General features: G+C 48.7%; 1 protein-coding gene across 3 annotated transcripts; it reads left to right on the forward strand.

Annotated features, from left to right (window-relative positions):
- Positions 1-1204: 1204 nt before the first annotated feature.
- Positions 1205-20592, forward strand: LOC144671501 (TLC domain-containing protein 5-like). Of its 3 annotated transcripts, XM_078533469.1 has the most exons (4): positions 1205-1262; positions 9603-9802; positions 12093-12121; positions 20176-20592. In XM_078533469.1, the coding sequence occupies exons 2-4, from the start codon at positions 9607-9609 to the stop codon at positions 20224-20226; spliced, it is 276 nt and encodes a 91-aa protein (XP_078389595.1). In that variant the 5' UTR covers positions 1205-1262; positions 9603-9606; the 3' UTR covers positions 20227-20592. The 3 variants fall into 3 exon arrangements, with proteins under 3 accessions (XP_078389595.1, XP_078389584.1, XP_078389593.1); XM_078533458.1 differs by lacking the exon at positions 20176-20592 and having other exon boundaries at positions 12093-13939; XM_078533467.1 differs by lacking the exons at positions 1205-1262; positions 20176-20592 and adding an exon at positions 7466-7543 and having other exon boundaries at positions 12093-13939.
- Positions 20593-20830: the final 238 nt, after the last annotated feature.

The following is a 20830-nucleotide window of genomic DNA, read 5'->3' on the forward strand; positions in this document are numbered from 1 at the left end:
GGATTAGTAATATTGTGGGAAAGGAACCTAAGAATAATGGGAGTAGATTCTGGTAAGATTGTGGTCAGCCTTCAGTTGAGGGAGTGTTCGAAAACTTGCTGCAAGTAATCAGTAACTCCAAATGATTGTTAATGGTTTCAAATGTTTGTTTTCCAATTCTTTTGATAGCTTAATTTATTGTGAGTTTTGTGAATATTCACGAGACTTGTTCCTGGCAAATGGAACTCCTGCCCTGAATTTTGTACATTTTTAAAAATAAACTTTGTATTAAAACTGCCCCTTTGCAGCCTGGACTCTGGTTACTTGCAGCATTTCATAGATTTTACTGGACTGGAAGCATCAGCTTCAACCACCAGATTTCAATAAAGCGCATTATAAATACCAGGGGTGGGGCACCGACTCCCCGCATTCAAAATACCAGGGGTGGGGCACCGAACCCCCCCATTCAAAATACCAGGGGTGGGGCACCGACCCCCCCCATTCAAAATACCAGGGGTGGGGCACCGACCCCCCCCATTCAAAATACCAGGGGTGGGGCACCGACCCCCCCCCATTCAAAATACCAGGGGTGGGGCACCGACCCCCCCCCATTCAAAATACCAGGGGTGGGGCACCGACCCCCCCCCATTCAAAATACCAGGGGTGGGGCACCGACCCCCCCCCCCCCCATTCAAAATACCAGGGGTGGGGCACCGACCCCCCCCCCCCTCATTAAAAATACCAGGGGTGGGGCACCTACCCCCCCCCCTCATTCAAAATACCAGGGGTGGGGCACCTATCTCCCCCCCTCATTAAAAATACCAGGGGTGGGGCACCTATCTCCCCCCCTCATTCAAAATACCAGGGGTGGGGCACCTACCCCCCCCCTCATTCAAAATACCAGGGGTGGGGCACCGACTCCCCGCATTCAAAATACCAGGGGTGGGGCACCGACCCCCCCCATTCAAAATACCAGGGGTGGGGCACCGACCCCCCCCATTCAAAATACCAGGGGTGGGGCACCGACCCCCCCCCATTCTAAATACCAGGGGTGGGGCACCTAACCCCTCATTCACTCCCTTACCCACCCAGCCCTGGGCTTCAGCCCCTCCCCCAGGGCCGGGAGGGGGCGGCACCCGCACCCCTGGCAGTCACCACCTGCTCTCCCCGGTGCTACCGGCTGATGGCGCTGCCGCTGGAGGCCGCGGGCTGAGTATCTGCGGCCGGTGCCGGGAGCGGTGGAGCCGGGGCGGCCGGTGCCGGGAGCGGTGGAGCCGGAGCGGGTGAGTCCGGCCCGGGGGAGGGACCTGCTCTATGTCATTCATTCCGGACAGTTTCCATGGAAACGGGGCCTAGACTCAGTCTCTCCACCTGCTCGAGCTGGCGTCATTTCGATGCCGGGGGAATGGTGAGGCCCGGCCCCTCACACCGACTGAGGTTTCCTGAGAGACTGAAATTCACACCGGGCCTCCCGGTCGTTCGTCTTTAACCGCTGGGCGGGGTTAGGGTCAATGGGCGGGGTTACAGCTAGGGGGCGGGGTTAGTTAGGGGCGGGGTTCGGTTACGTGGGGTGGGGTCCGAGCAAGGGGGTGGGGTTAGGGCTTGTGGGAGGAGTTAGAGCTGGAGGGCGGGGTTAGGGTCAAGGGCGGGGTTAGGGTCAAGGGCAGGGTTAGTGTTAGTGGGTGGGGATAGAGGTAGGGGGTGGGGTTAGGACTGGGGGTAGCATTAAGATCAGGGTGAGATTAGGATTGGTGGTGGGGTTAGAGATAGTGTGGGGGTTAAGGTTAGGATTGGGGCAGGGGCAGGGGCAGGGACAGAGGGGTCAGGGTGGAGGCCGGGGTTAGGTTGGCAGTGGGGTTGGGGTCGGGGTCTGGGGTCTGGGGTCTGGGGTCGGGGTCTGGGGTCAGGGTCTGGGGTCGGGGTCGGGGTTTGGGGTCGGGGTCTGGGGTCGGGGTCTGGGGTCGGGGTCTGGGGTCGGGGTCTGGGGTCGGGGTCTGGGTCGCGGTTGGGGTCGGGGTCTGGGTTGGGGTTAGAGTTAGAGTCGGGGTCTGGGTCGGGGTCGGGGTCTGGGTCGGGGTCTGGGTCGGGGTCTGGGTCGGGGTCTGGGTCGGGGTCTGGGTCGGGGTCGGTGTCTGGATCGGGGTCGGGGTCTGGGTCTGGGGTCGGGGTCTGGGTCGGGGTCGGGGTCGGGGTCGCAGTCGGGGTCTGGGTCGGGGTCGGGGTCGGGGTCTGGGTCGGGGTCTGGGTCGGCGTCTGGGTCGGGGTCTGAGTCGGGGTCGGGGTCGGGGTCGGGGTCTGGGGTCGGGGTCGGGGTTGGGGTTAGAGTTAGAGTCGGGGTCTGGGTTGGAGTCGCGGTCGGGGTCGGGGTCTGGGTTGGGGTTGGGGTCGGGGTCTGGGTCTGGGTTGGGGTCTGGGTCGGGGTCGGGGTCGGGGTCGGGGTCAGGGTCTGGGTCGGGGTCGGGGTCTGGGTTGGGGTCGCGGTCGGGGTCTGGGTTGGGGTCGGGGCCTGGGTCGGGGTCGCGGTTGGCGTTGGGGTCGCGGTCGGGGTCTGGGTTGGGGTTGGGGTCGGGGTCTGGGTTGGGGTCGGGGTCGGGGTCTGGGGTCGGGGTCGGGGTCTGGGGTCGGGGTCTGGGGTCGGGGTCTGGGGTCGGGGTCGGGGTCTGGGGTCGGGGTCGGGGTCTGGGGTCGGAGTCGGGGTCTGGGGTTGGGGTCTGGGGTCGGGGTCGCGGTTGGGGTCGGGGTCTGGGTTGGGGTTAGAGTTAGAGTCGGGGTCTGGGTTGGGGTCGCGGTCGGGGTCTGGGTTGGGGTCGGGGTCTGTGTCGGGGTCGGGGTCTGGGGTCGGGGTCTGGGGTCGGGGTCTGGGGTCGGGGTCTGGGGTCGGGGTCGGGGTCTGAGTCTGGGTCGGGGTCTGGGGTCGGGGTCGGGGTCTGGGGTCGGGGTCGGGGTCTGGGGTCTGGGGTCGGGGTCGCGGTTGGGGTCGGGGTCTGGGTTGGGGTTAGAGTTAGAGTCGGGGTCTAGGTTGGGGTCGCGGTCGGGGTCTGGGTTGGGGTTGGGGTCGAGGTCTGGGTTGGGGTCGGGGTTGGGGTCGGGGTCTGGGTTGGGGTCTGGGTTGGGGTCGCGGTCGGGGTCGGGGTCTGGGTCGGGGTCTGGGTTGGGGTCGGGGTCGGGGTCGCGGTCGGGGTTGGGGTCGGGGTCTGGGTTGGGGTCGGGGTCTGGGTTGGGGTCGCGGTCGGGGTCTGGGTTGGGTTTGGGGTCGGGGTCTGGGTTGGGGTCAGGATCTGGGTTGGGGTCGGGGTCTGGGTTGAGGTTAGGGTTAGAGTTGGGGTCTGGGTTGGGGTCTGGGTCTGGGTCGGGGTCTGGGTCGGGGTCTGGGCCGGGGTCTGGGTCAGGGTCGGGTTCGGGGTCGGGGTCGGGGTCTGGGTCGGGGTCTGGGTCTGGGTCTGGGTCGGGGTCGGGGTCGGAGTCTGGGTCGGGGTCGGGGTCGGTGTCGGGGTCGGGGTCGGGGTCGGGGTCTGGGTCGGGGTCGGGGTCGCGGTCGGGGTCGGGGTCGGGGTTGGGGTCAGGGTTAGAGTTGGGGTCAGGGTTAGGATCAGGAGCATGTTAGTGTGGGAGTCAGGATTAGAGCTGAGGGCTTATTAGGGTAGGGGATGGGTTTAGGGTTGGGGCGGGGCTAGAACTGGGAGGCGTGTTAGGGTCGGGAGCATGTTAGGGTTCGAGTTGTGTTGGGATTAAGTTCGGGGATGGGGTCAGGGCGAAGGGCGTGGTTAGAGTTAGAGGTGGGATCGGGTTCGGGTTAGGGTCAGGGTGGAGTTAATGGTGGGAGGTATTACGGTTGGGGCAGGGTTATAGCTGGGTGCTGGGTTAGGGTTGGGGGGTGAGGTTAGTCAGGTCGGGGTTAGGGACAGGGCTGGGTTATAGCTACGGATGGGGTTAGGATCAGTGGGTGGCATTAGAGCTCGGTGTGGGGTTAGAGGTAGGGGACAGGGGACAGAGCTGGGGGCAGGGTTAGGGTCAGGATAGGGATAGAGTTGGTGTGGAGTTAGAATCAATGGTGGTGTTAGGGTTGAGGATGCAGTTAGGGTCTGGGCCAGGGTTAGAGGTGGGGCCAGGGTTAGGGTTAGATCAGGGTGAGGTTAGGGGTGGAGATGGGGGTTAGAGTCGGAGCTGGGTTAAAGCCAGGGCAGGGTTAGGGTCAGGGTCAGGAACGGGTTAGGGTCGGGTCGGGGGCAGGGGCGGGTCGGGGCCGGGTCCGGGTTGGGAACAGGGTTCGGGTCGGGAGCGGGTCCGGGTTGGGAACAGGGTTCGGGTCGGGAGCGGGTCCGGGTCGGGAGCGGGTCAGGATTGGGAGTCGGTTAGGGTTGGGGCGGGTTAGGGTCGGGATGGGGGTTTGTGTCGGGGCAGAGTTAGGGTAGAGGGTGAGGTTAGGGTGGGGTGAGTGGGATAGGTTCTGGAGCGGGTTAGGGTTGTTAGTGGGTTAGGATCAGGAACAGGGTTAGGGTCGGGATCGGTGTTAGGGTCAGGAGTGGGTTAGTGTCGGGCGGGGTTAGGGTCTCGTGTGGAGTTAGGACTGGGGTTGTGGTTAGGTTCGGGAGCGGGTTAGGGTCAGGGTGGGGGTTTGTGTCGGGGCAGAGTTAGGGTAGAGGGTGAGGTTAGGGTGGGGTGAGTGGGATAGGTTCTAGAGCGGGTTAGTGCTGTTAGTGGGTTAGGGTCGGGATTGGTGTTAGGGTCAGGAGTGGGTTAGTGTCGGGCGGGGTTAGGGTCTCGTGTGGAGTTAGGGCTGGGGTTGTGGTTAGGTTCGGGAGCGGGGCAGGGGCAGGGTTGGGGGCGGGGTTATAGTTGGGAGTTGGTTAGGATCAGTCGCGGGGTCAGAGTCATGGGCAGGATTAGGGTCGTGGGCTGGTTAGGGGCAGGGTGAGGGTCAGGTTCGTGGTTCGTGTTGGGAACAGGGTTAGGGCCGGGCAAGGGCAGGGTATAGGGTGGGGCTGTGGAAGGGTCAGTGGATGGCGGGGGGTGGGTTCAGTATGAGTTGGTGGCAGATCGGGTTCAAGGATAGTGACATAGGGGATGGGCATGGTGGATAGGGTGTTCTGTATTGGGGTGGGGGTGAGGATGTGGGCCAGGTAGGTGCAGCACCTACAAGATCCTCTCCGACTCTCACCCTATCCTGACTTGGAACGATTTATCTGTTCTTTCACTGTCTCTGGGTCAAAATCCTGGAACTCTCTCCCTCACAGCACTGTGGGTGTACCTGCACCAGATGGACTGCAGCGGTTCAAGAAGGCAGCTCACCACCACCTGACCTCATTACAGCCTTGGTTCAAACATGCACAAAAGAGCTGAACTCTCAAGGTGAAGTGAGAGTCACTGCCCTTGACATGAAGGCTGCATTTGACAGAGTGTGGCATCAAGGAGCCCTAGCAAAACTGGAGTCAATAGGAATCGGGGGGAAAACTCTCCACTGTACTAGTCATACCTAGCACAGAGAAAGATTGTTGTGGTTGTTGGAGGTCAATCATCTCAGCTCCAGGACATCACTGCAGGAGTTCCTCAGGGTAGTGTCCTCAGCCCAACCATCTTCTGCTGCTTCATCAATGACCTTGCTTCCATCATAAGGTCAGAAGTGGGGATGTTCGCTGATGATTGCACAATGTTCAGCACCATTCATGACTCCTCAGATACTGAAGCAGTCCATGTCCAAATGCAGCAAGACCTGGACAATATCCAGGCTTGGGCTGACAAGTGGCAAGTAACATACACGCCTCACAAGTGTCAGGCAATGTCCGTCTCCAACAAGAGAGAAGCCAACTATCGCCCCTTGATGTTCAATGGCATTACCATCACTGGTCAATGGTAACCCCCACTATCAACACCCTGGGGGTTACCATTGACCAGAAACTGAACTGGATTAGCCATATAAATACTGTAGCTACAAGAGCAGATCAGAGGCTAGGAATTGTGCGACGAGTAACTCACCTCCTGATTCCCCAAAGCCTGTCCACCATCTACAAGGCACAAGTCAGGAGTGTGATGGAATACTCCCCACTTGCCTGGATGAGTGAAGCTCCCACAATGCTCAAGAAACTCAACACCATCCCGGACAAAACAGCCTGTTTGATTGGCACCACATCCACAAACATTCACTCCCTCCACCACCAACGCACAGTAGCAGCAGTGTGTACCATCTACAAGATGCACTGCAGGAACTCACCAAGGCTCCTTAAACAGCACCTTCCAAACCCACGAACACTACCAACTAAAAGGACAAGGGTAGCAGATAGCTGGGAACACCACCACCTGGAAGTTCCCCTCCAAGTCACTCACCATCCTGACTTGGAAATATATCACCGTTCCTTCACTGTCGCTGGGTCAAAATCCTGGAACTCCCTCCCTAACAGCACTGTGGGTGTGCCTACACCACATGGACTGCAGCGGTTCAAGAAGGCAGCTCACCACCACCTTCTCAAGGGCAATTAGGGATGGGAAATAAATGCTGGCCCAGGCAGTGAAGCCCACATCCCATGAGTGAATAAAAAAAATCCTTCTCAAGGGAATGAGCAAATAAATGTGGCTGTGCCAAGACGCTCACAACCTATGAATGAATTTTAAAAAAACACAGGAAGTTAGAACAAAACCGACAAATCACAGACTAGCTAGGCTAATGCCAGTGAAGGAAAGGTACTGGAATCTGTACTAAAGGAAGTGATAGAAGATCATCTAGCCACAGAAAATATTTATAAAAAGTCAGCATAGATTCCAAAAGGTGAAGTCATGTTTAACTGACCTGATTAAAGAGGCAGCGGGAGTCCGCAAGGGTAGATGTCATATACTTGGATTTCCAAAATGCCTTTAAGAAAGTACCACAATATAGACTTGTAAGAAAGGTTGGGATCAGGTGGAGTCAGGGAAAATAGCTGATTGGATAGAAAATTGGCTAATAAAAAGCAGAGAGGAGGGATAAAGGGTTGTTATTCAGTTTGGACCAAGGTAGAAAGTGGTGTTCCAGAATTTCAGTGCTGGGGCCACTGTAATGCATCAGAATTTACAGTAAGAATTTAGATTTAGGAATAATAACTCAATATCAAAGTTTGCAGATGAAACCAAACTAAGGGTCATAGCTAACACTGAGAAAGTGTGCAGCACGATGCAAGAAGGCATTAGAAAAATCCCATTCCAACCAAATGTGTAGCTGCTGATGAGAAAATTGACCCAGTGAAGTGTGAGCTACGACATAGAGGAGCTTTTAATCTCAGCTAGAGACAGTGATCACTAAATTACTGAGTGCAGCAGATAAAGAGGATTAACCCAAAAGCCTGACTCACACCACGCTGAAACTGGTCACTGGGTTCAATGTCACCTTTTCTGTTATAGGATCACAAAATGCATGCATGAAAGGCTGTATAGAATCCATTGTGCGCGGACAATGTATTAACAATAAGAAAGAGCTGGGAGTTGCTGGGACTCGGGAGTAATGGCAAGATACAGCCTGTCATCTAATCGAGGGTTTAAAGGTGTTTTCCTTCTCTCCTGATGTGAACGGGAACTGCAAAGGATCCAAGACTCTGGCGTAAGTTGTCTGTAGACTTGCTGACAGCTGTGAGGTATAGATGCAGAGATGGAAATGCTGATAGCAAAGGCAAGGCAGTTATATGGGAAGATTTTAATTTTTGTATTGATGGTAGTAATTTCTAGAGTGTATCCAGAACAGGTTACTCAAACAATATGTTTTAGATCTGACAAGGGAACAGGCCAGATGGGATTTAGTAACAATAATCTCACAACTGAAGCACAACTGTTTACAGATGAAATCAGGAAGCGATTTTTTTCAGAAATGATAGTAGACATCTGGAGCTCTTGCCCACAAAAGCCAGGGATGCTGGGGTTCAATTGGAGCTTTCAAGGTTCAGATTGAAAGATTTTAGTTCGGGAACGATATCATGGAGCTAAATGGAATTGAGGTGTAAATCAGCCATAATTTCATTGAATGGTGAAACATGCTTGAGGGCCTGAACAGCATCCTCTTGTTCCTAATGATCCATTGTTACTTGGTCAAAATCCCAGAACCCCCCCACCACCCCTCTCCCTAACAGCACTTTGGGTGTACCTACACCTCAGGGACTGCAGCTGTTCAAGAAGGCAGCTCACCACCTTGCCCATCCCCTACGTCACTATCCTTGAACCTGATCTGCCACCAACTAGTAGTGCCCCACCCCATCCACTGACCCTTCCACAGCCCCACCCTATACCCTGTCCTTCTTAAGGGCAATTAGGGATGGGCAGTAAATGCTAGCCTAACCAGTGACACCCACATCCCATGAATAAATATAAAAAATATAGAATAACAGATGCCTGGGAGTGAGTTACAGGCTGGTGTCTAAACTTGGGGGCTATATTGTGTGACCACCACCATACACAGGGTATTGAGCAAGAGCTGTACTGGACTGTTATTGATGCTGGTTTCTCTGACCTGAGAAAGAGTGAATTTTGAACCCTAATCTGTGAGGTTTTGTATCAACTTTCTCAGCAGCTGCTGTAGTGGAAATAACTTCATGGCATTTGTGAATTTTGAATGATTTATCATCCAATTTGTTTGTACCTGGCCTGGTGAGACAGGCAATTTCTTATAATAATATAATAGTTTATATATTATTTATAATATCATAGTTTCTTATATTTTATTGTCCTATAGGTCTTAGCTGACCCCTGGCGCCCACTTGGCATCAGATCATTGCTGTACTGTAACTAGCTGCAGAAAGCTGTGGGTGAACATAATATAAGAAATAGGAGCAGGAGTAGTCCACACGGCCTGTTGAGCCTGCTCCACCATTCAATACCATCATGGATGAACTTGGGCTTCAATTCCATTTTCCCTCCTACTCCCTTAATTTCCTGAGAGACCAAAATTCTGTCTATCCTAACCTTAAATATATTAAATGATGGAGCACCCACAACCCTCTGGGGTAGAGAATGCAAAGATTCACAACCTCTGAGTGAAGAAATGTTTCCTCATCAGTTCTAAATGATCGGCCACTTATCCTGAGTCTGTGATCTCGTGTTTTAGATTCCCGACCAGAGGAAACAATCTCTCAGCGTTCACCCTATCAAACCCCCTCAGAATTTTGTAGGTTTCAATAAGATCACCTCTTATTTTTCTAAAATCCAGAGAATATAGGCCCAATTTAGTCAGCCTATCATTAGGCAATCCCCTCATCCAGGGACTAATCTAGTGAACCTTCCCTGTACCACCTCCAATGCAAGTATATCCTTTCTTAAATATGTAGACTAAAAACTGCACACAGTATTCCAGATGTGGTCTCACCAAAACCCTGTACAACTGTAGCAACACTTCTTTATTCTTGTACTCTAAGCCCTTGAAATAAAGGCCAACAGGCCATTCGCCTTCCTAATTACTTGTTGGACCTGCATGTTAAATTTCTGCATTCCTTGCACAAGCACGCCCAAGTCTTTTTGAACACAAGGGTTACCCTTGCTGATGTGTTTATTGGTTTGATATATGCAGCTTATGAAGATACTCTTCCTTCCCAAACCTGCTCTGCCCCCATCCTGTCTCCTGCAGTATCTTTCACATCTGTGTGCACATGTTTTAATGTTTTTATTCTTTCTAGTGAGATGGCTTCCCCTATGCTCCTGGTGCTGTGCAGTTTGATCAGTTGGGTGTCACTTTACATCTCCTTCTGTCAGATCAACAGCCAATGTCGTTATGAGTGGAACTGTCGCCTGGTAACCCTCATACATGGAGTTCTCATTGTTTCTTTCTCTGCATATGTTGGATTTGTCGATGGACCCTGGCCCTTCACTCATCCAGGTGAGTTCTGGTTTAAGCTGGGGTTAGGAAAAGATCATTATTGGCATCAATTCTTAATTAACAAGGCGGATGATAAAAGCAAGTCAGCATTAGCTGGCTCTGAGTTGCTGAGACTGTCAGACCGGCAGAAATGAGGGGCTTGTTATCCTACACCATTTTGGTTGAATTTGTGATACCCCTGAATCCAAGGTTGTAGTCGCTGTCTGAGTGGTTTGCTCTTTCCAGGATCAGTGCTCAGCAGCGTACTTGGCTACGCCTTATCTTCATGTGCTGACCCTGGAGAATGAAGATTAAGTTACATGTAGAACACTCAGTAATGATGTGATGACATGTTCTGCTTTTCCATGCTTGAAGTAGACTAACCCAGTGTACCACACTGTAATACATTGTTATACTCACGATAGCCAGTCAGTGGAGGAAGAAATAAGAGCCAGCCTTCACTTGGTATAGATTTATTCACGGAATGAATCATTACAGGTATATACCTCCTAGCTTGACTCATATCCTGTGTAGGTAAATGTCTCTTTGTATGTGCTCAAGTACCCCTCCAATCAATGCCCTCCACCTATAGACATTTAATCTCAATTGATAAAATTAACATACACGCCAGGGAGTTTAATTCTGTCACAACCTAAGGTTCTAAGTAAGTTGTGAATTTTCTGCTGTTGTTCACCAATCTGTGCGCACATTTATTCATTTTGCCTGAAGTTTGGACTTTGCTCTGTGGAGACCAACAGGTGACAAGCAGGCTGGCCGGCTTCCAGCGCACAACTCATGTGCTTTGTGTCCTGAAGGCCCTTGGTGTAAGTAATACCAGCAGCATGGATTCTGATCTTGCCCAAGGCAAAAAAGGCCATCAAGCCTGATCCTCATGCAATGGGATAAACAGCTCTACCATTGACAGAGCAATTCATCATTCACATCACCTCTCTACTGCTTATGTTTATCACATAACACCCTTGGCTGGGATAAGTGTATTTATTTATTTCAGGTTGGGATTTTCTCTCTAACACAAACTTCCTCCTGTTTTTCTCTTGGTTAAATCATTTGAAGGAAGGAATGGTCAGAGGTCAGACAGTGCTTGGCGATGAGTCGTGGGGCCTAGCAGGAACAGTCTAGGGTGATGAGATCAGAGTTTATGGAGCAGTCTGGGATGACGAGGTCAGGGTTTATGGGGAATAGTCTGGGGTGAAGAGGTCAGGGTTTATGGAGCAGTTTGAGGTAACCAGGTCAGAGTTTATGGAGCTGTCTGGGGTGATGAAGTCGGGGTTTATGGGGAACAGACTGGGGTGACAAGGTCAGAGCTTATGGGAACAGTCTGGGGTGACGAGATCAAGAGTTTATGGGGAACAGTCTGGGGTGATGAGGTCAGAGTTTATGGGGAACAGTCTAGAGTGACGAGGTCAGGGTTTATGGGGAACAGTCTGGGGTGATGAGGTCAGAGTTTATGGGGAACAGTCTAGAGTGACAAGGTCAGGGTTTATGGGGAACAGTCTGGGGTGATGAGGTCAGAGTTTATGGGGAACAGTCTGGGGTGATGAAGTCAGAGTTTATGGGGAACAGTCTGGGGTGATGAGGTCAGAGTTTATGGGAAACAGTCTGGGGTGATGAGGTCAGGGTTTATGGGGAACAGTCTGGGGTGATGAGGTCAGAGTTTATGGGGAACAGTCTGGGGTGATGAGGTCAGAGTTTATGGGGAACAGTCTGGGGTGATGAGGTCAGAGTTTATGGAGCTGTCCGGGTGACTTTCCCTCTTTTTCCCTCCTCCCAATGGGGATTAATCTGCTTTCACTCCTATCACATATCTGACATTATCACCATAATGCCCACATTTTGCTCTTCACACAGATACTGTAATTGGGGTCTCGAGTTGATACTCTTCAATCCTTTATTACACAAGGTTACTGGACTCAGTATTTTAGTTATATTGGTTTCAAAGCTACTCTCGAAAGGTTACGTACAACATGTTGATTTTCTCAGGGTGTTCAAACAGTTCCGATGAAAATTCGTTGACCTGAAACATTAACTCTGCTTTTCTCTCCCTATTTACTGTCTGACCTGTTGAGTATTTCCATCATTTTATGTTTTTATTCAGTTTGCCAACATCTGCAGTATTTGATTTTTATATTTTTTTTTAACTTGTTCCTCAGTGGTTTAACACCAAAAAAACCTGCAATGATGTCACTGTGAATGTTGGAACTACAGGTTTTGAGCTGGTGAAATATTTGTTAAGTGGAAATAATTTAGTTTCAAAGTTACTAGAGTTAAATGCAATTTGTCTATTTTTCAGGCTCTCCAAACACTGCGCTTCAGATCCAGGTGCTGTGCCTGTCGTTGGGTTATTTTATATTTGATATGTGCTGGTGTATCTATTTCCAAACGGAGGGCCTGGTGATGCTCTCTCACCACAGCCTCAGTATCCTGGGCATTGTCATGGTGCTGGCTTTGGAACACTCAGCTGTTGAAGTCAATGCTGTCATCTTTGGCAGTGAGGTGACCAATCCCTTCCTTCAGATCCGCTGGTTTCTTCGAGAATCTGGCTATTACCACTCCTGGCTGGGAGATGTTGTCGATTTTCTGTTTGTGCTGCTGTTTTTGGGTGTGAGGATTGGGGTTGGAGGCAGGCTGCTGTATTGTGAGTTATCTTCCCCTGTGCCCCTCCCTATTGTGAAGCTGGCAGGAGCTGCAATGTATGCAGTGTCCTGGATATTCATGCTGAGCATTGGCAGGTTTGCCTGGAGGAAGAGTAATCACAAATACAAGACATGGAGAGAACAGAGCAGACACCCTTTACACTCACACAGCAATGGACACATAAAGAAAGCTTTCTAGCCTGTGACAGTGAAGAGCAGTGCTGAGAGGCAGCCAGAAACAGCCAGCGATATGACTTAACTTCTATCATCTCCTTGGTCACGCTCTGTAATGACTTATTTCAAACCCATTTTTCATCACACCATTTTTCACTGCCCTCATCAAAGGGGAACCATGTCTCAGTGAAGCACATGTTATGGGCATCTCCTCCCAATCACTGTGAGCTTAAAGTCTCACCTAGACTGAGCAATGTTCTCAATGATGTATCAATCACACAAACCGTACCTCTGCATCGTGTATAATATTGATTCCCTAGCGATGTGGAACAAACAGCTTTGGTTGAATTTTGACTGATGATCTGGAACTCTTCTCTACCTGTCACTTAATCTCTCTTTTGAAGAGTCTGGTTCATCATGTGGTGTAGTTCCGTTGTGATTTCAGGCAAACGCCATCGATACAGTGAGGGTCAGAGACAGGGGTCACTGGACAGTGATCAGGAGCAAGAACCCTGGCTGATTTTTGTCCTCTTCTACCGTAGGGGTGGTTGAAGCCAGTTTTCATGTGCCTGGCCCCACCTCAGATGAGACAGTGAACCGAGCACAGGTGAAGGATGGACCTTGTGCTCAGCTAATTGCAGAGTGAGTTTACTGAGCCATTAGGCAGCCATCCTGGATTGTCATTGGCTGTAGGGGAGATTCTCAAATCTCCCTGCATCTCCTCAACTCCAGCAGCGAATTCAATAACTTGAGTCGCTGATGGTGCAGTTTGTGAATGGTCTGTCCAAAGGAAGGGCTTATTCCAGACTTAATGCTCTGAAAAGTTACACTTATCCAACTGAAAGTTAGATGGGGTTGAAGGAAAAGGGGTTTGAAGGGATGTGGAAACAGGGCGGCTCAATGTGAATGAGACTGTTTGCTTGTGTGGAGGGTAAAGGCCGACACAGATTGGATGGACCGAATGGCCATTTTACATGTTGTGTATAATTCCTGCTTCAGTCCAGTTTGATGACTTGTTGGTGACAAAGGGAGGCTTTGGGCCATTGTGCCTGTGTTGGTGCTAGTTCAGCTACTTCAGCTAATGCCATTTCCCTGCTCCTTCCCCATTTTCCTAATGTTTCTCTTCAAGTGTTTATCTAATTCCCCCTTGAATGTCACAATGAGATTCAGGCTCAATCTGGCTGTGGTCAAACATTCTGTACTTAATGACCATTTGCATGATAACAATTTCCCTGCTCTCCCTCTTACACTGTCCCTCTTGCGAGCTTAGTGACCAAAGCAATGTCCACTGCTTTTTACATCCAGCAGATTGTGCTTCTGGTTCTTTCCAGAACATGTGACAGATTTTTAGCCTGACTTAGAAACTCGACTGGGAGAGCTGGTTTGAGAAGATGGGGGTGGGGTTGGGGTCAGGAATCACCCCCCAGCTTGAGAACCCTACTGGACGTCAACCCAGTTTTAAATGCAAGAATTTAAGCTTGTTGCAGAGATCCAAACTTCTTGATTCACACAGTAGTGGAAATCATCTGTCACTATTTACACTTGCAAACCCAGTCTTCACTTTAAGCACTTCTGTTAGATCTCTTGCACCTTAAACAAAGCCTCCTATCTCCGGCAGCACCTAGTGAGCCCTGCTGCAGCTCTTACAGGAATAGGCCATTCAGCCCCTCGAACCTATTACACAGGAATAGGAAGAGGCCATTCAACCTCTCGAACCTGTTCTGTGGTTTTCATGTTCTTTCTTTAATAAAGATCCCAAAACTGCGTGCATTACTGCAATGTGATCTATCAATGGTTGATAGGTTCCTCATCACATCCTTGTCTTCATATTCAGTGCCCTGTATATAAAACCCACAATCCCTTTTCTCCCTTTCATAACTTTATTCTCCTCCTGTTCTGCTTTGCAGTACCTGTGCCTGCACCCCTCAGTCAGCCTTTTCTAGCACTCCACAAGGCATTTTTCTGTGCTGTATTTAATTCTGATTTCTGTTGTTTTCTCCATCTCATGTTTATCTGTAGTGAAAAGTATCTGCATCAAACCTCTGACTGTAATCTGCAGTCTGACACGGCCCTGCTATTCCCCCAAATGTGGTGTTAGCAGCAACTTTTGATATTATTCCCTCTGAGCCCATAGACAAAATATTGGAAATCAAGAGAGGCCCCTAGACAGACCCTAGGATACAACAGCCACCTCACCAAACACAGAGCATCCATTTCCATCCAGTCTTCCTTCCAACCTTCAGCCATTGCTCTATCTGTGCTACCACTTTACCTTTAACACAATCGGTCTTAATCAGTGCACCAAGTGACTTATGTTATGTTAAAAAAAACAAATATAGACTTCCTTTGTCTATCCCTCAATTATTTCTTCAGGAAGTTAATTAAATTCTTGCTCCTGTGAGTGGCTGGGTTGGCACAGTCTGCAAAATGAGCAGGAAAATGGAGCTGAGGCCATGATCAGATCAACCATGATCTTACTGAATGGCAGGGCAGGCTTGAGGGGCCGAATGGCCTACTCCTGCTTTTACTTCTTATGAACAGTGACAGATGTTGAAAAGTGAGCTGATGTTGCAGTTTGAGCTAGATTCCAGCAGGTGGCAATAATGTGCTGAGCCAGAGCTTCCGATCAAAAGCCACTGTTTCTGGAGTGAAGGAAGTGAAAATTCTCTCGTGGTTATTGGGAGTTTCACGGCCTCACAAATCAACAGTCACTTAAAACCACAACAATGTTGTGAAGCTGCTTTCATATTGCAGTACAATTACACCTTCTATCCAAAGGGTAGCAAAGAGGTCCGTTAGCAGAGTGGTTATGTTACTGGACTAGTTCAAATCATGCCATGCAGCTGGAGAAATTAGATTTGATTAAATAAATATGGAATAAAATGCTAGTCTCAGTGGTGGTGACCATGAAACGAATGGATTGTTGTATAGAAACAACTAACGTCACTCATGTCCTTTAGGGAAGGGAATCTGCCATGTTAATAAATGCTGGCCTTGCTAATGACGCCCACATTGGACGTATGAATAAAAACACATTCCTTTTTATTATTGATTTGAAAAAGTTTGTAATTGTTTGATAAGACTAAATATCTTGGAAAATTAACATATAAAGATATAAACATATATTAACTTATAAAGTTTAATATTTAACAATTAAAAATGAAGATATTTCACACCCATGTCCAGTTTCTGAGCATGATTCATCCCTGAGGGCACATCTTTGTATGGAGTTGTTTACAGCACAGAATGAGGCCATTCACCCCCCCTCCATGCTGCTTCTCTGTGCAGTAATCCAGTCAGTCCCCTGCTCAATCCTGGTCACCCTGCAGGTTTATATTCTTCAAGCGTCTACTCAATTTCCTTTTGAGATCATTGATTGTTTTTGCTTCCACCTGCCTCAGGTCATTACCACTCGCAGTGTAAAAAAATTCTTCTTCACATTTCCCCCCTGCATCTCTTGCCAAAAACCTTAAATCTGTGTCCTTTAGTCCTTGCACCATCAGCTTTCCTTGTCTACCTTATCTAAACCTGTCATAATCTTGTAAACCCCTATCAAATCTCACCTCAATCTCCTTAGCTGCAAGAGAACAACCCCAGCTTCTCCGACCTAACCTTGTAACCAAGCCCACCCCCCCACCCGCCCCCACCACCACCATCACTTCCCTCACACCCCCAACCATCCCTGGAATCATTCTGGTAAATCGTTTCTGCATCTTTCTAAGGACTCTCACATCTTTCCTAAAGTGTTGTGATCAGAACTGGGATGTGCAATACTCTAGTTGGGGCCTAAACAGAGCTTTATAAAGCTTCAGTATAAACTCCCTGCTTTTGTACTCAATGTCTTTATTTATGAAGCTCAAGTTCCCACTCTTTCAATATGTCCTGTCGCCTTCAAAGATTGATGCACATGAAACCCCTGGTCCCTCTGTCCTTGCAAACTTATTAGAATTGTGTGATTAAGTCTCTCTCTATCCTTTCTGCAAAAATGGATCACCTCACGTTTCTCTGTATTAAATTCCACCTGCCACTTGTCGGCCCCGCTAGCCTATCTACGTCCTGTTACTGGGGTTTGGTATCATCCTTACCGTTTGCCAGTCCTTCAAGTTTGGTATCATTGGCTGTATTCCAAGATCAGTCATTTATATATAGCAAAAAATGCAGTTGTCCTAGCACTGACCCTTGGGGGACATCACTCTCTACCATCCTCCAGTCCAAAAACAACCATTTACCACAACTCACTGTTTTTAGTCCTTAAGCCATTTTTTAAATGCAGGTTGATACTGACCCTCCTATTCCATCAGCCTCAATTTTGTTAACCAGCCTTTTATGTGATAACTTGTCAAACACTTTCTTAAAATCCACGTAGACAACAAGTATCACAATTCCTTCATCAACCTTCTCTGTTACTTCATCAGCAAATTCTGTTAGATTACTCAAACACAATTTGCCTTTTACAAATCTGTGCTGGTTCTCCTTAATGAACTCATACCTCTCCATGTGCCTGTTCATTATTTTCCCTGGTTATTGTTTCTAAAACGTTACCCCCTATGGATGTTAAACTGACCGGCCTGTAATTGCTAGGAATATGCTTACATTCTTTTTTGAATAATGGTGTCACATTTGCCATTCTCCAATCCTCTGACACCTCTCCTATATCCAGAGTGTGGGTCTCTCAGCGGAGCCCATCGCAGGGTTAGCTATGGAATTACAGGGAATTATTCCCAGCCTGTTCAGCATTTCCTGATAGCTTCATTTTCTCAGTTCTGATATCATCCTTGTGAATCCTTTATGTAATTTCTTCAGTAACCTTTGTATATTGTTGAGATTTGCTAACTCACAGCTCAGGTGAAAATTAAATGATGTACTTCAGTCAGGAGTAGCCACCAGGAGGAAATGATGGACAATCGTCACCAAATATGGATAGAGATACAGTAATGAACACAAACAGGACATTCAACCCATTGGAACCTGGTACTGCAGTGCTTCTCGAACCCCCTATTCCTGTGTAATAGGTTCGAGGGGCTGAATGGCCTATTCCTGTGTAACAGATGTGAGGGGCTGAATGGCCTATTCCTGTAAGAGCTGCAGCAGGGCTCACTAGGTGCTGCCAGAGATAGGAGGCTTTGTTTAAGGTGCAAGAGATCTAACAGAAGTGCTTAAAGTGAAGACTGGGTTTGCAAGTGTAAATAGTGACAGATGATTTCCACTACTGTGTGAATCAAGAAGTTTGGATCTCTGCAACAAGCTTAAATTCTTGCATTTAAAACTGGGTTGACATCCAGTGGGGTTCTCAAGCTGGGGGGTGATTCCTGACCCCAACCCCACCCCCATCCCACCATCATCTCAAACCAGCTCTCCCAGTCGAGTTTCTAAGTCAGGCTAAAAATCTGTCACATGTTCTGGAAAGAACCAGAAGCACAATCTGCTGGATGTAAAAAGCAGTGGACATTGCTTTGGTCACTAAGCTCGCAAGAGGGACAGTGTAAGAGGGAGAGCAGGGAAATTGTTATCATGCAAATGGTCATTAAGTACAGAATGTTTGACCACAGCCAGATTGAGCCTGAATCTCATTGTGACATTCAAGGGGGAATTAGATAAACACTTGAAGAGAAACATTAGGAAAATGGGGAAGGAGCAGGGAAATGGCATTAGCTGAAGTAGCTGAACTAGCACCAACACAGGCACAATGGCCCAAAGCCTCCCTTTGTCACCAACAAGTCATCAAACTGGACTGAAGTAGGAATTATACACAACATGTAAAATGGCCATTCGGTCCATCCAATCTGTGTCGGCCTTTACCCTCCACACAAGCAAACAGTCTCATTCACATTAAGCCGTCCTGTTTCCACATCCCTTCAAACCCCTTTTCCTTCAACCCCTTCTACAATCTCATCTCAACTGTTGACACAGTTTCTGCTTGAACCATTACCCCTGGGATTGAATCCCACAGACTCCCAAGTTTCTTTGTGAAATTTCTTTACCTCTGTTCTAGATCTCCTACAATCAACCTCCATTCTTGACCCCTCAACCACTAGAGAAGCTTGACTTAAGGATTGATCATTTTTTTTAAGTCTGAGCAGGTTGACAGGTCAGTGTGAATGCCCCAGTGTATTGGAGCTAAGCACAGTGATCCATTGGGCCCAAAGGGAGATGGAGGTCCTCCATCTTACAAACTCTGTCAGGATGCAATTTCTTGAATGGCAAGCAGCGGGTAGATTTTCCCCTCCTCTGACCTCCTCTACTCTCTCCATCTTCCCCTCCTCCTGTCCCCTCTACTATTTCATCTCCCCATTTTCCCTCAGTCTCCATTACCCTCAACCCCTTCCAGCTCACTCCCTCTCTGCTTCATCCTCCTCTCTCTCACCTCACCCACCCCCGCCCTCTATAATACATGAATGGATCAAAGAAGGGGTTTTTTTTCTGAATTTCTAAATTATTGGAATTAAGACTTTGGATGTGAAGCCAGACAATCTTGTGAGTAGATTGAGAATCAGCCAGAGTCCGATCCTTACAGAGAGAATCATTGGACCTGATTTCAGCTCTGTGTCAGTGAATGGATTTGAGGGAGTTAAAATCAGGCCCACAGAGTGTGTGACAAGTTTAAACTCAGACTTTCTTGTTGACATGGGGAGAATAGAAGCTGATCCCAGCACAAAAGATTGATCAGTTTATGAACTGTGAAGTTAATGGATTGTTCATTGGTCAGCTGACTGAAACCCATGGTAACGGCTGTGGAAGTTACTGGAGCCTTTCAATGTAGTGAACATGTAAAGCACATTCGAAGCAGAATTTAATACTTCATCTTTCACATCTTCAAATCTGACAGATATTTTCTGCAATGATGATTATAAGACACTGATGTGAGCACTTGTTATTATGGATTTTAAGATTATTAAACAACTGCCGTTTATTCTATTTCATAACTGACCTGAAGGATAATAATAGCGAGAGTAACAATGGAAGTAACAGTGGAATTGTATTATTTTACACAATTTACTCAATAGAAGGGAAGCCTATTTATCCATGAAAAAATAAAAAAAGATAAAAGCCCTTCAGACTCTCGGAGTCTCAGATATTTGGACAATTGGGGTCTCAGCATCTCGGGTCTCAGATATTTGGACAATTGGGGTCTCAGCATCTCGGGTCTCAGATACTTCAGCACAATTTTCTGTTCTGTGGGCAGGCGCGTGTCCGACCCAATCGGGCGTGAAATCCTGCGAGATGACTTTGGGCGATCATTCCAACACCATGCCGCACTCATGCAATATTTCACTTGGCGGCAGTCGAGAGCGTGGCCGCCAACAATTAAGCCCATTAATGGCGCAATTGAATGCGATTTTTTGTGGTCTGACCAACCTTGCAGTTGGCGGACGGGCGAATCGGCCAGGCGACATTTATATTTTTCATGAAACCTCAACCAAGGGTGGGATGAAATCTCTGTTAGGAAATAAAATAAAAAGAAATATTTGGGGACAGCATTTTTATGAGGTATGGTTTCAGGTGCTTGATTGTGCTGCATGGGCATTTTTTTGCAGCTCGTTTTATGCTTTATTTAATTATTTGCAGGTCTGTCTGCCTTCAGGGAGCTCGCACAGCGTTCACCTGCGCCCATGGTGACATCATCACCTGCCTTCTTCCTGCACCCACCCCAGCAGTGCTGAGCTTTTCAGCGCGCGTTTCACGCTGGCCGTTAATTGGCCAGTTAGCGTGAAATCGTGGTCGGGGGCCAATCGCAGTTGGGGGCCCACCATTTCCCGACCACTCCCAGGCCCACTGAACACGTGTGGCAGATGAGGGAAAAATTCAGGTGTTAGAGTTTTGGACACTCAGACTCTTGGATGCCAGCTCCCTCAGCGTACAGATTAAACAACACCAAATGATGAAGCTGAATGTTTTATTGAACAAATCTTCACTGACAAATGATGCATTATATTCTGTTTCTACTTAGTAAAGAGAGAAAAATATAATTATATATGCACATTTCATTGTTTTGAATAATGTGATCATTACTTTTCTGAGCAGAATTGAAACAGATTTGGATAAATACTTCAAAAGGAAATATAGAGAAATGGGGAAATGGCAGGAGAGTGGGATTAAATAAACTTTTAAAGAGCTTGCACAGGCATAATGGGCTGAATGGCCTCCACCTGTGTTACACGACTCAATGGCCCAAAACTCCTGATGAGAGTTGGAACCCCAGTTTCCAACTCCGATCAGACAG

The sequence above is a fragment of the Cetorhinus maximus genome, chromosome 2 (genome assembly GCF_964194155.1).
Source record: "Cetorhinus maximus chromosome 2, sCetMax3.hap1.1, whole genome shotgun sequence".
Lineage (NCBI taxonomy): Eukaryota > Metazoa > Chordata > Chondrichthyes > Lamniformes > Cetorhinidae > Cetorhinus > Cetorhinus maximus.

Bases quoted from the DNA above. Each gene is read 5' to 3' on its own strand.
- LOC144671501 (XM_078533458.1), top strand. From the start codon at position 9,607: ATGGCTTCCCCTATGCTCCTGGTGCTGTGCAGTTTGATCAGTTGGGTG. The intron at 9,803-12,092 runs GTGAGTTCTGGT...TCTATTTTTCAG, and splicing joins CTGGCCCTTCACTCATCCAG to GCTCTCCAAACACTGCGCTT.